The 17,223-nt window shown below is 51.8% G+C and overlaps 1 protein-coding gene across 1 annotated transcript in view; it reads left to right on the top strand.

Moving 5' to 3' along the window:
- Positions 1-14,113, top strand: part of cep83 (centrosomal protein 83) — a gene marked incomplete at its 5' end in the record, with an annotated part of 18,064 nt that extends 3,951 nt beyond the window's left edge. Inside the window, 10 exons of the mRNA XM_084447915.1 lie at positions 316-447; positions 4,143-4,257; positions 4,821-4,965; positions 5,442-5,591; positions 5,971-6,046; positions 6,423-6,580; positions 10,845-10,974; positions 12,649-12,752; positions 13,329-13,506; positions 13,908-14,113. Coding sequence (XP_084304041.1) covers positions 316-447; positions 4,143-4,257; positions 4,821-4,965; positions 5,442-5,591; positions 5,971-6,046; positions 6,423-6,580; positions 10,845-10,974; positions 12,649-12,752; positions 13,329-13,506; positions 13,908-14,054 — 1,335 coding nt within the window. The 3' untranslated portion in view covers positions 14,055-14,113. The remainder of the gene's footprint in view (positions 1-315; positions 448-4,142; positions 4,258-4,820; positions 4,966-5,441; positions 5,592-5,970; positions 6,047-6,422; positions 6,581-10,844; positions 10,975-12,648; positions 12,753-13,328; positions 13,507-13,907) is intronic.
- Between the last annotated feature and the right edge of the window lie 3,110 nt (positions 14,114-17,223).

Consider the following 17,223-nt stretch of genomic DNA (forward strand, 5'->3'; position numbering starts at 1 on the left):
TGTGGTTGTGTGTTTGTGTGTGGTTGTGTGTTTGTGTGTGGTTGTGTGTGTGTGGTTGTGTGTGTGTGGTTGTGTGTGTGTGTGGTTGTGAGTGTGGTTGTGTGTGTGTGTGTGTGTGGTTGTGTGGTTGTGTGTGTGTGGTTGTGTGTGGTTGTGTGTGGTTGTGTGTGTGTGTGGTTGTGTGTGTGGTTGTGTGTGTGTGTGTGGTTGTGTGTGGTTGTGTGTGTGTGTGTTTGTGTGTGTGTGGTTGTGTGTGGTTGTGTGTGGTTGTGTGTGTGTGGTTGTGTGTGTGTGTGGTTGTGTGTGTGTGATCAGGCGGAGCGGCAGTCCCTGCGTCTGCAGCTGGAGCGACTGGAGAGCGAGCTGCAGCTGAGCCACGAGCAGAACACCCTTCTGACCGGACGACTCCACAAGGCCGAGAGAGAGGTCAACTCACTCACCAGCCAGGTCAGAGGTCAACTCACTCACCAGCCAGGTCAGAGGTCAACTCACTCACCAGCCAGGTCAGAGGTCAACTCACTCACCCGTCAGGTCAGAGGTCAACTCACTCACCAGCCAGGTCAGAGGTCAACTCACTCACCACCTGGGTCAGAGGTCAACTCACTCACCAGCCGGGTCAGAGGTCAACTCACTCACCAGCCGGGTCAGAGGTCAACTCACTCACCAGCCAGGTCAGAGGTCAACTCACTCACCAGCCAGGTCAGAGGTCAACTCACTCACCAGCCGGGTCAGAGGTCAACTCACTCACCCGTCAGGTCAGAGGTCAACTCACTCACCAGCCAGGTCAGAGGTCAACTCACTCACCAGCCAGGTCAGAGGTCAACTCACTCACCACCTGGGTCAGAGGTCAACTCACTCACCAGCCAGGTTAGTAGAGAGAGGTCAACTCACTCACCAGCCAGGTCAGTAGAGAGAGGTCAACTCACTCACCAGCCAGGTCAGAGGTCAACTCACTCACCAGCCAGGTCAGAGGTCAACTCACTCACCAGCCAGGTCAGAGGTCAACTCACTCACCAGCCAGGTTAGTATTGGGGTGTTGCTCCCAATGATCAGGCTAGTTCTTGCATTGCGGCTGCCGCCATTGGTGTGTGAATGGGTGAATGAGAGGCCATTGTAAAGCACTTTGGATTAGGGTTGCAAAATTCTGGGAATATTCAAAGTTGGAAACTTTCCATGGGAATTAACGGGAATTTATGGGAATTAACTGGGAATTTGGATGTTATTTATACCAACTGTATTTATCTTGTCATAACCATACATACATAAACATACATAAATGTATATAAACATTTTGCTTTGTCATAAGCAGACATGCAGGCAAACATTTCTAATACAATTTAAATTACATTTTTTGCTTGATCTGTTTGTGAGTAGAACTGTAATGGATTCTACAGCCCTCTTAGTGTGCAGGATGCTGGGAATTAGCTGAGCATGTGATGGATGAATGCACAGTACAGGGTTGAAATTCAACTGATTTTGCATTAAATCAGGTTTTAACCAAGATCATGCTGCAAGATCTAGAATTGCATTTTATGTTTTTTTCCCCAACTAGGCTACTTTTAACTTCCCTGTTATAGGAGTCTAATGTCCTGTTATAGGAGTCTAATGTCCTGTTATAGGAGTCTAATGTCCTGTTATAGGAGTCTAATGTCCTGTTATAGGAGTCTAATGTCCTGTTATAGGAGTCTAATGCCCTGTTATAGTGGTCTAATGTCCTGTTATAGGGGTCTAATGTCCTGTTATAGGGGTCTAATGTCCTGTTATAGGGGTCTAATGTCCTGTTATAGGGGTCTAATGTCCTGTTATAGGGGTCTAATGTCCTGTTATAGGAGTCTAATGTCCTGTTATAGGAGTCTAATGTCCTGTTATAGGAGTCTAATGCCCTGTTATAGGAGTCTAATGTCCTGTTATAGGGGTCTAATGTCCTGTTATAGGAGTCTAATGTCCTGTTATAGGAGTCTAATGCCCTGTTATAGGAGTCTAATGTCCTGTTATAGGGGTCTAATGTCCTGTTATAGGGGTCTAATGTCCTGTTATAGGGGTCTAATGTCCTGTTATAGGAGTCTAATGTCCTGTTATAGGAGTCTAATGTCCTGTTATAGGGGTCTAATGTCCTGTTATAGGGGTCTAATGTCCTGTTATAGGGGTCTAATGTCCTGTTATAGGGGTCTAATGTCCTGTTATAGGAGTCTAATGCCCTGTTATAGGAGTCTAATGTCCTGTTATAGGAGTCTAATGTCCTGTTATAGGAGTCTAATGTCCTGTTATAGGGGTCTAATGTCCTGTTATAGGAGTCTAATGTCCTGTTATAGGAGTCTAATGTCCTGTTATAGGGATCTAATGTCCTGTTATAGGGGTCTAATGTCCTGTTATAGGGGTCTAATGTCCTGTTATAGGAGTCTAATGTCCTGTTATAGGGGTATTATGTCCTGTTATAGGAGTCTAATGTCCTGTTATAGGAGTCTAATGTCCTGTTATAGGGGTCTAATGTCCTGTTATAGGGATCTAATGTCCTGTTATAGGAGTCTAATGTCCTGTTATAGGGGTATTATGTCCTGTTATAGGAGTCTAATGTCCTGTTATAGGGGTCTAATGTCCTGTTATAGGGGTCTAATGTCCTGTTATAGGAGTCTAATGTCCTGTTATAGGGGTATTATGTCCTGTTATAGGAGTCTAATGTCCTGTTATAGGAGTCTAATGTCCTGTTATAGGGATCTAATGTCCTGTTATAGGGGTCTAATGTCCTGTTATAGGGATCTAATGTCCTGTTATAGGGGTCTAATGTCCTGTTATAGGGGTCTAATGTCCTGTTATAGGGGTATTATGTCCTGTTATAGTGGTCTAATGTCCTGTTATAGGGGTCTAATGTCCTGTTATAGGGGTCTAATGTCCTGTTATAGGGGTCTAATGTCCTGTTATAGGGGTCTAATGTCCTGTTATAGGGGTCTAATGTCCTGTTATAGGGGTCTAATGTCCTGTTATAGGGGTCTAATGTCCTGTTATAGGGGTGTGCAGTGGTGTAGTGGTCTAATGTCCTGTTATAGGGGTCTAATGTCCTGTTATAGGGGTCTAATGTCCTGTTATAGGGGTCTAATGCCCTGTTATAGGGGTCTAATGTCCTGTTATAGGAGTCTAATGTCCTGTTATAGGAGTCTAATGTCCTGTTATAGTGGTCTAATGTCCTGTTATAGGGGTCTAATGTCCTGTTATAGGGGTCTAATGTCCTGTTATAGGAGTCTAATGTCCTGTTATAGGGGTCTAATGTCCTGTTATAGGGGTCTAATGCCCTGTTATAGTGGTCTAATGTCCTGTTATAGTGGTCTAATGTCCTGTTATAGGAGTCTAATGTCCTGTTATAGGGGTCTAATGTCCTGTTATAGGGGTCTAATGTCCTGTTATAGGGGTCTAATGTCCTGTTATAGGGGTCTAATGTCCTGTTATAGGGGTCTAATGTCCTGTTATAGGGGTCTAATGTCCTGTTATAGGAGTCTAATGTCCTGTTATAGTGGTCTAATGTCCTGTTATAGTGGTCTAATGTCCTGTTATAGGGGTCTAATGTCCTGTTATAGTGGTCTAATGTCCTGTTATAGGGGTCTAATGTCCTGTTATAGGAGTCTAATGTCCTGTTATAGGGGTGTGCGGTGGTGTAGTGGTCTTAATGCGTCGTGTTCTGGTGCAGCTGCCCATCGGGGACCGCTGGTCTCATCAGATCTGAGTTTGGCCAGATCCCAGAGGGAGGGGCCTATTGGGCCGCCGCTCCCTGAGGGTGGTTAGTTTAATCTTGGCTTGAGAGTTCATCACACAACAGCAACCCTGTCTGGTGTTGGAATTATGGTTGTGAGCTGAGATAGTCAGGGAGTTAGTAGGGCGTAATTGGACCCTAGGTCCAGGTCAATTGGCTACCAAATTGGATGAAAGTGGGATGAAATCCTAAAATAAGTTTATAAAATAAAATTTAAAAATGTGGTAAAAAAAGCAGTTATAGGCTACAAAAAAGGTCAATATTTACAAAATTCCCGAGCTTAACTTCCCATGGTACCAGAAATTTTCCACCCCTTTGCAACCCTACTTTGGATAGAAGTGCCATACAAGTCCAGTCCATTTACAGGTAGAGAGTGAGTGTGTGTTTCGTCTCGTCTCAGCTGGAGGGGATGAGACATTCTCACAAACTGGAGGTGGCCAACGTCAAGCTGGACTGCGCCCGGACCAGAGGAGAGGTGGAGCGGGACAGAGACGCACTGCAGGGACAAGTAGAGGGTTGGTCTTACTGTGTGTGTGTGTGTGTGTGTGTGTGTGTGTGTGTGTGTGTGTGTGTGTGTGTGTGTGTGTGTGTGTGTGTGTGTGTGTGTGTGTGTGTGTGTGTGTGTGTGTGTGTGTGTGGTGAAAGACTGAAACAACTGGTGTTCTGGTCCTCATCTCTCTCTTTCCCTTCCTCTCCCCCTTTCTGTCTCCCCTCTCTCCTTCCCTCCCTCCCTCTCTCTCCCTCCCTCTCTCTCCCTCTCCATCTCCCTCCCGCTCTCTCCCCCTCCCTCTCTCCCTCTCTCCATCCCTCTATCTCTCTCCCCCTCCCTCCCTCCCTCTATCTCCCTCCCTCTCTCTCCCCCTCCCTCTCCCTCCATATCTCTCCCGCTCCCTCTATTTCTTTATCTCTCTCTGTCCGTCTTCCGCTCTCTGCTCCCTCCCTCTCTCTTTCTCTCTCTCTCTCTCTCTCTCCTGCTCCCTCCTTCCCTGTCTGTCTTCCGCTCTCTCTCTCTCTCTCTCTCCCTCCCTCTCTCTCTCTCTCTCCTGCTCCATCTCTCCCCCCCCCTCCCCCTGGTCAGGCCTGCAGTCGGACGTGGAGGTGCTGAAGGGGGTGGTGGAGAGGCAGAGGGAGGTGCTGTCTGAGAAGGAGCGGGAGCTGGTCAGGAGGGTGCAGGCCGCCCGGGAGGAGGAGTTCCACAAGACCACCGCTCTCCACGAGGAGAAGTGAGGACCCCTCTCTCCTCCCTCCCCTCTTTCCTCTCCTCCGCCCCTGTGTGTGTGCGTGTGTATGTGTGTGTGTGCGTGTGCATGTATGTGTTAGGGTTGCACATTTCAAGGAATTTCATTAATGGATAACTGTTAACCTTAACAAACGATAGTCGGTTAATTGATAAGAACGTCCCACGCTGGACTGCGCTTTGCTCACTTCATTTTTGTGTCGTCTTCCGCTGTCGTTGAAATTTCCCGGCATCCCAATTTAGTCTCCACTACCTGGCGTGGCCCTCATGTGCAGTCAGACCCTAAATCATGATCACATTTCACACAACTCCCGTTGAAAATGTTCGTTCCCCTAAAAAAATTTACAAGCAATTAATCAGGTAACCAAATCTTACTTGAGTAAATTATTATCGGCAATTAATCGATAGTCGATTAACGGTTAACATCCCTAGTGTGTGTGTGTGTGTGTGTGTGTGTGTCAGGTTGGAGCTGGAGAATCGCTTGGCCGAGCTGGAGCAGAACAGGGCGCTGCTGGACGCCACCGGCCACGCCCACAAGGAGGAGTGGGAGGAGCGTCTCCGTGGCGCCCAGCAAGGGGAGGAGTCAGCGCGCAAGGAGATACAGAGCCTGAGGTGAGCGGCTGTTCTGATGACGTCGGCTGAGAGTGATGAATGAAGCTCCTCCCCTTCTAACGTGCTCAAACAACCCTTGATATGGCTGTCTCAGGAGTTAGGACTAAATTGCAGCTGCAGTGTTAGAGGTGTGTGTGTGTGTGTGTCTGTGTCTCTGTGTGTGTCTGTGTGTGCACGTGCGTGTTAGTTTGATCAGGTGTGTGCGTTTTGTGTCTCACCACAAAGCTGCAATGTTTGGCGTGTGTGTGTTCTGTCCCTCAGGGCTAAGCTGCAGGGTTACAGTAGGTGTGTGTGTGTGTGTTCTGTCCCTCAGGGCTAAGCTGCAGGGTTACAGTAGGTGTGTGTGTGTGTGTGTGTGTGTGTGTGTTCTGTCCCTCAGGGCTAAGCTGCAGCAGCAGGGCGCTCATGTGGAGGAGCTGGAGAGACAGAGGACTGACAACGCTGACCTCAGACAGGTACTGACCCACAAACACACCAGCCAGCGCCATATTGACCCCTGAACTCTAATAACAGCCAGCGCCATATTGAACCCTGTACCTCTAATAACAGCCAGCGCCATATTGACCCCTGTAACTCTCGCTACTGCTGACAGACTCTCTCTGTCGTCCCTCGTCTGCTCACACTCAACCCACCAACGCTGGTCAGGGTGAGACTCGACCTAACCCTAACCCCTCAGAAAGCATTAACACTTCTACTAGTCCTGGATAGATAAAAAACCAACTTAGATCATTGGGAAATGTTATTGTGCATGTCCATCAAGGTGGCAATTTGTTGTTAGTTTCTCAACATGAACCTGACGTTGTTGTTGTGGTGTTGTGTGGTGCCCCACAGCAGAACCAGGATCTGGAGGTCCAGCTGGGAACGCTGTCCCACTCTGAGAGAGAGCTGCTGGAGGCTAACCAGCGCCTGAGGGACACCCTGGAGACGGTCCGCGATGAGCTGAGGACCACCAGGGCCCAGGCGGAGAGGAGCCAGCATGAGGCTGAGAGGTAGACCCCCCTACACCCTCCACCCCTACACCCCTACACCCTCCACCGCTACACCCTCCACCCCTACACCCTCTACACCCTCCACCCCTACACCCTCCACCCTCTACACCCTCCACACCCTCCACCCTCCACACCCTCCACCCCCTACACCCTCCACCCTCTACACCCTCCACACCCTCCACCCCTACACCCTCCACCCCTCCACCCTCCACCCCTACACCCTCCACACCCTCCACCCCTACACCCTCCACCCCTACACCCTCCACCCCTACACCCTCTACACCCTCCACCCTCCACCCCTACACCCTCCACCCCTACACCCTCCACCCCTACACCCTCTAAACCCTCCACCCCTACACCCTCCACCCCTACACCCTCCACCCTCTACACCCTCCACCCCTACACCCTCCACCCCTACACCCTCTACACCCTCCACCCCTACACCCTCCACCCCTACACCCTCCACCCCTACACCCTCCACCCCTACACCCTCTACACCCTCCACCCTCCACCCCTACACCCTCCACCCCTACACCCTCCACCCCTACACCCTCCACCCCTACACCCTCTACACCCTCCACCCCCTACACCCTCCACCCTCTACACCCTCCACCCTCCACCCCTACACCCTCCACCCCTCCACCCTCCACCCCTACACCCTCCACACCCTCCACCCCTACACCCTCCACCCCTACACCCTCCACCCCTACACCCTCTACACCCTCCACCCCTACACCCTCCACCCCTACACCCTCCACCCCTACACCCTCCACCCCTACACCCTCTACACCCTCCACCCTCCACCCCTACACCCTCCACCCCTACACCCTCCACCCCTACACCCTCCACCCCTACACCCTCCACACCCTCCACCCCTACACCCTCCACACCCTCCACCCTCTACACCCCCTACACCCTCCACCCCTACTACCTCCACACCCTCCACCCCTACACCCTCCACCCCTACACCCTCCACCCCTACACCCTCTACACCCTCCACCCCTACACCCTCCACCCCTACACCCCCCACCCTCCACCCCTACACCCCCTACACCCTCTACACCCTCCACCCCTACACCCTCCACCCCTACACCCTCCACCCCTCCACCCCTACACCCTCTACACCCTCCACCCTCCACCCCTCCACCCTCCACCCCTACACCCTCTACACCCTCCACCCCTACACCCTCTACACCCTCCACCCCTACACCCTCTACACCCTCCACCCCTACACCCTCCACCCCTACACCCTCCACCCCTACACCCTCTACACCCTCCACCCCTACACCCTCTACACCCTCCACCCCTACACCCTCCACCCCTACACCCTCTACACCCTCCACCCCTCCACCCTCTACACCCTCCACACCCTCCACCCCTACACCCTCCACCCTCTACACCCTCCACCCCTCCACCCTCTACACCCTCCACCCCTACACCCTCCACACCCTCCACCCCTACACCCTCTACACCCTCCACCCCTACACCCTCCACCCCTACACCCTCCACCCTCCACCCCTACACCCTCCACACCCTCCACCCTCCACCCCTACACCCTCCACCCCTACACCCTCCACCCCCTACACCCCTACACCCTCCACACCCTCTACACCCTCTACACCCTCCACACCCTCTACACCCTCCACCCCTACACCCTCCACACCCTCCACCCTCTACACCCTCCACCCTCCACACCCTACACCCCTACACCCTCCACACTACACCCCCTCCACCCCTACACCCTCCACCCCTACACCCTCCACCCCTACACCCTACACCCTCCACACCCTCCACCCCTACACCCTCCACCCCCTACACCCTCCACACTACACCCCCTCCACCCCTACACCCTCCACCCCTACACCCTCCACCCCTACACCCTCCACCCCTACACCCTCCACCCCTACACCCTACACCCCCTCCACCCTCCACCCCTACACCCTCCACACTACACCCCCTCCACCCCTACACCCTCCACCCCTACACCCTCCACCCCTACACCCTCCACCCCTACACCCTACACCCTCCACACCCTCCACCCCTACACCCTCCACCCCCTACACCCTCCACCCCTACACCCTCCACACCCTCCACCCCTACACCCTCCACCCCTACACCCTCCACCCCTACACCCTCTACACCCTCCACCCCTACACCCTCCACCCTCTACACCCTCCACCCTCTACACCCTCCACCCCTACACCCTCCACCCTCTCCACCCTCCACACCCTCCACCCTCTACACCCTCCACACCCTCCACCCTCTACACCCTCCACCCTCCACCCCTCCACCCCTCCACCCTCTACACCCTCCACCCCTACACCCTCCACCCCTACACCCTCCACCCCTACACCCTCCACACCCTCCACCCTCTACACCCTCCACCCCTACACCCTCCACCCTCTACACCCTCCACCCTCCACCCCTACACCCTCCACCCCTACACCCTCCACCCCTACACCCTCTACACCCTCCACCCTCCACACCCTCCACCCCCTACACCCTCCACCCCTACACCCTCCACCCTCTACACCCTCCACACCCTCCACCCCTACACCCTCCACCCCTACACCCTCCACCCTCTACACCCTCCACACCCTCCACCCCTACACCCTCCACCCTCTACACCCTCCACCCCTACACCCTCTACACCCTCCACACCCTCCACCCCTACACCCTCCACCCTCTACACCCTCCACACCCTCCACCCCCTACACCCTCCACCCCTACACCCTCCACCCTCCACCCCTCCACCCTCTACACCCTCCACCCCTCCACCCTCTACACCCTCCACCCCTACACCCTCCACCCCTACACCCTCCACCCCTCCACCCTCTACACCCTCCACACCCTCCACCCCTACACCCTCCACCCCTACACCCTCCACCCCTCCACCCTCCACACCCTCCACCCTCTACACCCTCCACCCCTACACCCTCCACCCTCTACACCCTCCACCCTCCACCCCTACACCCTCCACCCCTACACCCTCCACCCCTACACCCTCTACACCCTCCACCCTCCACACCCTCCACCCCCTACACCCTCCACCCCTACACCCTCCACCCTCTACACCCTCCACACCCTCCACCCCTACACCCTCCACCCTCTACACCCTCCACCCCTACACCCTCCACCCCTACACCCTCTACACCCTCCACCCCTACACCCTCCACCCCTACACCCTCCACCCCTACACCCTCTACACCCTCCACCCTCCACACCCTCCACCCCTACACCCTCCACCCTCCACCCCTACACCCTCCACACCCTCCACCCCTACACCCTCCACCCCTACACCCTCCACACCCTCCACCCCTACACCCTCTACACCCTCCACCCCTACACCCTCCACCCTCCACACCCTCCACCCCCTCCACCCTCCACCCCTCCACCCCTACACCCTCCACCCTCTACACCCTCCACCCCTACACCCTCCACCCTCCACACCCTCCACCCCCTCCACCCTCCACCCCTCCACCCCTACACCCTCTCCACCCTCCACACCCTCCACCCCTACACCCTCCACCCTCCACCCCTCCACCCTCTACACCCTCCACCCCTCCACCCTCTACACCCTCCACCCCTACACCCTCCACCCCTACACCCTCCACCCCCTACACCCTCCACCCCTACACCCTCCACACCCTCCACCCTCCACCCCTACACCCTCCACCCCTACACCCTCCACACCCTCCACCCCTACACCCTCTACACCCTCCACCCTCTACACCCTCCACCCCCTACACCCTCCACCCTCCACACCCTCCACCCTCTACACCCTCCACCCTCCACCCCTACACCCTCCATCCCCTCCACCCTCCACACCCTCCACCCTCCACCCCTCACCTCTACACCCTCCACCCCCTACACCCTCCACCCTCCACACCCTCCACCCTCTACACCCTCCACCCCTCACCTCTACACCCTCCACCCCCTACACCCTCCACCCTCTACACCCTCCACCCCTACACCCTCCACCCCTACACCCTCCACCCCTACACCCTCCACACCTCACCCCTACACCCACTACACCTCACCCCTCCACCCTCCACCCCTCACCCCTACACCCTCCACACCTCACCCCTACACCCCCTTCACCTCACCTCCAACACCCCCTACACCTCACCCCTACACCCCTATACCTCATCCTCTACACCACTCATAGCCTGCAGGTTTTATACATCCCTTCTTCTAATCTGTCCACTCTCTCTCTCCCTCTCCCCCACTCTCCTCCCTCCCTCCCTCCTCACCTCCCGTCCAGGCTGGTGGAGGAGCAGAGGGTGGAGTGGCTGCAGGAGAAACACCAGCTGCAGGAGAGAGACGCGGAGCTGCAGGAGAAGTACGGCCATGCCAAGGACAAACTGCAGAGGGCAGCATTGGCCCAGAAAAAGGTAGCTGTCTCTTCCACCCGCCTTCCAACCACCAGAGAGAGAGAGCAGTCTCAGCATTCTGTTCACAGCGTATCCTTGTATATATTATTTTATCCACTGTAAATGTGTATTTAAATACATATTCTTGATTGCTCTTGTTACATCCTGCAGCTGTAACACTAATGTCAGTAAAGTACTAACTGCCTTCAGTAAAGTAATAACTGCCTTCAGTAAAGTACTAGCTGCCTTCAGTAAAGTACTAGCTGCCTTCAGTAAAGTACTAGCTGCCTTCAGTAAAGTACTAGCTGCCTTCAGTAAAGTACTAGCTGCCTTCAGTAAAGTACTAGCTGTCTTCAGTAAAGTACTAGCTGCCTTCAGTAAAGTACTAGCTGCCTTCAGTAAAGTACTAGCTGTTTTCAGTAAAGTACTAGCTGCCTTCAGTAAAGTACTAGCTGCCTTCAGTAAAGTACTAGCTGCCTTCAGTAAAGTACTAGCTGCCTTCAGTAAAGTACTAGCTGCTTTCAGTAAAGTACTAGCTGCCTTCAGTAAAGTACTAGCTGCCTTCAGTAAAGTACTAGCTGCCTTCAGTAAAGTACTAGCTGCCTTCAGTAAAGTACTAACTGCCTTCAGTAAAGTACTAGCTGTCTTCAGTAAAGTACTAGCTGCCTTCAGTAAAGTACTAGCTGCCTTCAGTAAAGTACTAGCTGCCTTCAGTAAAGTACTAGCTGCCTTCAGTAAAGTACTAGCTGCCTTCAAGGTCAAGGTCAACTTTATTTATAAAGCACGTTTAAAATCAACTGAAGTTACACCAAAGTGCTGTACAATATATAAAATAAAATAAAATAAAACAAAAAACAGAATAAAGTGCACATAATCACAGAACAATAAAAGGACAGGACACAAAACAGGACAAGGGATGTAGGCTATCAGGCCTCAAAAGCCAGTGAAAACAAGTGCGTTTTAAGCTGAGACTTAAAGAGCCCTAGGTTCTGTGCGTGTCTAATGTGGAGGGAGGCTGTTCCAGAGCTTTGGGCCAGCCACCGCAAAAGCTTGGTCACCCTTGGTCTTAAGTCTCGATCTAGGGACTGTTAAAAGAGTCTCGGAGGAGGACCTCAGGGTTCTAGATGGCGCCCGAACTTGAATCAGTTCAGCCAGATAGTGGGGGGCCAAACCATGTAGAGCCTTAAAAATAAACATGAAGATTTTAAAATCAATCCTGAAGCGAACAGGAAGCCAGTGGAGGGAGGCCAGCACCGGTGTGATGTGGTCCCGCTTCTTCCTTCAGTAAAGTACTAGCTGTCTTCCTACCACTGCGCTACCCCTGTCAGCTGTCCTCCATTGCCCTCTCTCTGTCTTCATTTTTGCTCTTGGTTTCAGTTTCCTTATTTAACAGGTGTCAATGCTTCTCTCGTCAGTACTTCCACCCTCACTTCCACCCTCACTCGCCCACGCTGTGTTTGATCTCGGGTCCTCTGACTCACCAACGCATGACCTTTCATAACCCCCGCTCGGTCAGCTACGCCTCCAAAAAGCTAGCGATCACGGCACGGGCGTGTTGTGTTCATACTGAGGAGTGACCCAGCTGCCTCTTCTTACAACAAGTTCCTCTCTCTCCTCCCCTCCCTGCCTTTTACACATCTCCTGCTGTGGAATACATGAACTTTCTGAGTGTGTGTGTGTGTGTGTGTGTGTTAGAGGAAGACCCTGACAGAGAACAAGGAGAAGAGATATCAGGATAAGATCCAGTTGCTGGAGGCCAGGATAGCAGAGCTGGAGCTCCAGGCCAGCACCGCCAAGAAGTAGGCTGGACTTCCCTCTCATCTACACACCGTCCGTCTTATCTTAGTACAACTACCCCCCCTCATCTCTCACCTCTTTACAATCGCTCTAGTGTGAGCTGATCTAGTGTGAGTTTATCTAGTGTGAGCTAATCTAGTGTGCGCTAATCTAGTGGGAGCTAATCTAGCGGGAGCTAATCTAGCATGAGCTAATCTAGCGGGAGATAATCTAGCGGGAGATAATCTAGCATGATCTTATCTAGCGAGAGCTAATCTAGCGGGAGCTGATCTAGTTTGAGCTAATCTAGCGAGAGCTAATCTAGCGGGAGCTGATCTAGTTTGAGCTAATCTAGCGGGAGCTAATCTAGCATGAGCTAATCTAGCGGGAGCTAATCTAGCGGGAGCTAATCTAGCATGAGCTAATCTAGCCGGAGCTAATCTAGCGGGAGCTAATCTAGCGGGAGCTAATCTAGCAGGAGCTAATCTAGCATGAGCTAATCTAGCGGGAGCTAATCTAGCGGGAGCTAATCTAGCGGGAGCTAATCTAGTGGGAGCTGATCTCAGAATCATAAACAGGATCGTTTTGTTTCTGCCCAGCCGTCCGTCTCACTCCCAGGAGCACGCCGCGCTCAGCAGGCGCTTGAAGGAGCTGCAGCGCCGACACGGCGAGTTCCGACGTCTCCTACTGGGCAACCAAGCCGCCTCCCTGTCAGGCCCCGCCCTCCTGACCTCCACTCCGGCCCCGACGCTCATACCCGGCGTCCTCAGCCTCCATGTGAGTAGAAGTCGAGGTTGGGAGGTCGAAGAGTAACGGTCGAGAAACGTGCTCTGGGGAAGGAAGGTCTTACGGCCGAAAGATTTAAGTGTCTGAAAAAATAAAAATCCCCTTCCACCCTTCTCCCTCCTCACCCCCTCCATCCCTCTCTCTTCCTCCCTCTCTCCATCCCTCCACCCTCTTCATCTGTCCATCCCTCCTTCTCTCACTCTCCCTCGATGCCCCCATCTCCCTCCCTCCCTCTCTCTTCCTCCCTCTCCATCCCTTCCTCTCCCTCCGCGCCCCCATCTCCCTCCCTCCATCCCTCCCCCTCTTTCTGTCCATCCCTCCCTCTCCCTTCGTCCCCTCATCTCCCTCCCTCCCTCCCCCTCTCTTCATCTGTCCCTCCCTCCCTCTCTCAGGAGGAGCAGCACCAGAGGGAGCTGTCTCTGCTGCGCCGGAGGCTGGAAGAGTTGGAGTGCTCTCAGCAGCAGCAGCTGGAGGAGCTGGGGTCTCCCACGGAGAGAGGCAGGGGCTCGGGCCAGCAAGACTCCCACCCTGAACTCTGACCCCCCACCCCTCACCCACAGGACAGGACCTTACCATCATGATGGACCATAGGTACTCTAATACATGTAAAAACATCATAAAATATAATTTTTAATTTCATAAATGAGATTGAATATTTTTGACAGTAGTTTTTTTTTATTTATGATTTTTTTGGGGCACATTTACATTAGCAAAAGAGAAAACATATAATTGTTTGGTCAATGTTTACATTCCTCAGTGAAGTTGCTTGCACAATGTTTTTGACAAACTTGTGATTCTATTTCATGACTTTGGTGAAAGTGTTTTGTATTTAAATTGAGTGTAATGAAATACATTTTCAAACTTTTCTGATCTCCAGTTTGTTTGTTGTTGACTGTTTTAACAGTCAAAGGAGAATAACAAGTGTATTTGTATATATACTCCTCAAAGAAAAGTTAAAAAACGTTATTTTGGACAATAATTTCTCCCCTTTAATAATACAAAATAGTATTGTATTTTATATTGTTGGAAGCCTGATTAATCACCTTTACAACGAGGTACAACTTGTAAGGATTGTTAATTCGTGGAATGAGCAACACAGCTAAACGTGTGGGTAGCGCCCCCCAAAAATGTGCCAAAATCTCCTGCAATATTCTTCCGTTGGTATTCACTTGTTTTGAGTTGCTTGGTCGATTGGATGATTGCACTCTCCCACAGTATTAAGGAACAAACAACACACATTGGGCATTTTTACACTTCATTCATTTTACACTGTCAAGGACCTCAGTAGCGTGTGGAAGATCCACACGCAGCCAACAGAAGAATATTGCAGGGGATTTTGGCAGATTTGTTTTGGGTGCCAGCCACACGTTTAGCTGTGTTGCCCCCAAAGGGGAAATTCCCTTGTTGCAGCACATAAAACCATGAGACACAAAACACTATAAAAACAGTAAAACACACAAGGGCATTAAAAATGCATGATCAACACTATATAAAAGTAAGGTAGCATACAATAAAACCAGAATCTAAAAATCTCAAATGTCAGTTCAATATAAAATGTCAAGTCTATGGCATCCTGCCAGTCAGGAGATGCATTAAAACGTCTGACGCTACGGTTGTGGCAGAGGGGCCATGCGCCTGTCAAAAACAGACATTGGTCAGTCCATTGTCTCCAACGTGTGAGGGCCCCGATCCACCAGGGGTCACAGCAGGATGGAGGACCCTTCTAACTGATAAGACAATCCATGACTACCCCCCCTCCCCTCTGAGTGGGACCACAAAGTGTGAAACTGCTCCAACCACCTTTATTCCAGGGTGTCTGTGTCAACAGACCAGCCATCTGAGACAGATCAAAAGGTGTCCTGGTGATAACATCAAGGGACTGAGGGCTGCTAATCGGTCCCCTCTTAGGTGAAGAACTGGACTGTGACCATTTTACGCTGTACTAAGGCCAAATGAATGGTAAACTGCTAATTCAGCGATAAACTGCTAATTCAATCATGAAACTGAGTTATTCCCCAAGTGCAATTGTTTATTCTATATACCCCAGGGGTAAAGTGTCCTAGGATATTTTAACCCCTGGCCTGAGTATTGTGGGGTTAATCGGTCCTAGGGGGGGTTAATCTGTCCTATGACACTTTAACCCCCGGGGTTAAAGCATCGGGGGGTTAATCAAACAGCCTACCTTCAAAGCTGCATCGATGGAAGAGCCCCGGCGTGCGACGCCCTGCACCAGATCCAGCAACCATTGGTCACGTGCCTTTTCAGGTCTCCCTGCAAGCCGCCAACAACAGCTTGCCACACAAAACAGTAAGGTTGTGCACAAAGGCTCTCTTTTAGTGTGGTTTGATGCTAATCTGGTTGAGTTGAGGATTAGGAGAGGCTGCAATCTTATGATATCATTAATGTCCTTTATGCTGTTTTCATACTGCCACATATGTCTTTCCATCTATTATTGAATTGTGTGTTTTCATATTATTTTGATAATTGATTAGTATAACATGGTTATATCCATGGTACCTCCCAGCCGGACACGCCTGGAACACCTCCCTAGGGAGGCGCCCAGGAGGCATCCTCACTAGATGCCCGAACCACCTCAACTGGCTCCTTTCGATGCAAAGGAGCAGCGGCTCTACTCCGAGTCTCTCCCGGATGACTGAACTTCTCACCCGATCTCTCAGGGAGACCCCAGCAACCCTACGGAGAAAACTATTTTCTGCCGCTTGTATCCGAAACCAATTCTTTTGGTCATGACCCATCCTTCATGACCATAGGTGAGGGTGGGGACGAAGATAGACCGGTAGATCGAGAGCTTTGCCTTTTGGCTCAGCTCTCTCTTCGTCACAACAGTGCGGTAAAGCGACTGCAGAACCGCACCAGCTGCTCCGATTCTCCGGCCAAACTCCCTCTCCATGGTTCCCTCACTCGTGAACAAGACCCCCAGATACTTGAACTCCTTCACTTGGGGTAAGGACTTTTTCCTACTCGGAGCGGAATTCCTAGGTATTCCTACTCAATATTTTTGCCTCATCTCCACGAAAAACGTAGAGTAAGTCGTCTATATAGCGACCATAATAGGTGATGCAATGAAACCAAGGATTTACAGGATTGAGTGTACATTTTCTTAAGATATCCCAAAAACAAGCAAGATAAGTTAGGAGAAAAGCAACTACCCATAGGTACTCCAATACATTGTAAATATCATCACTAAACATAAACACATTGTTGTGTATGACCCAGGCCGTAAGTTGTACCAGAAACTCATTCAGGGGGAAAAGTCCTCTCTCTCTAACAGGAAGTGACGTAAAGCCGAGAGGCCTTCCTCATGATCAATATTAGTATAAAGGCTTTCCACATCCATGGTAATTAGGTACGGGGATTTAAGGTTAGAGAGTCCTGCCAGGCTGTTAAGCACATCTGTGATATCTTCTATGAAAGAAGGCAATTTCTTCACTAAGGGTTTAATATGGTAGTCAATGAATTTGGCAGCTGGTTCCGTAAGGGTACCAATGCATGACACAATAAGCCTACCAGGAGGATTATCAGACGGTTGCTTGTGCGTTTTGGGAAGCAAATAGAAAGCACCTAAATTAGGATTCTGAACCATCAGATATTTATACGTATTCTCATCAATCCAGTCAGACTCCCTGGCCTGTTTTAAGATATCCTGGAATTGAGTAATCATATCGGATAGAGGGCTACGAGAAAGCT

Source organism: Borostomias antarcticus, assembly GCF_949987555.1.
Source record: "Borostomias antarcticus genome assembly, chromosome: 13".
Lineage (NCBI taxonomy): Eukaryota > Metazoa > Chordata > Actinopteri > Stomiiformes > Stomiidae > Borostomias > Borostomias antarcticus.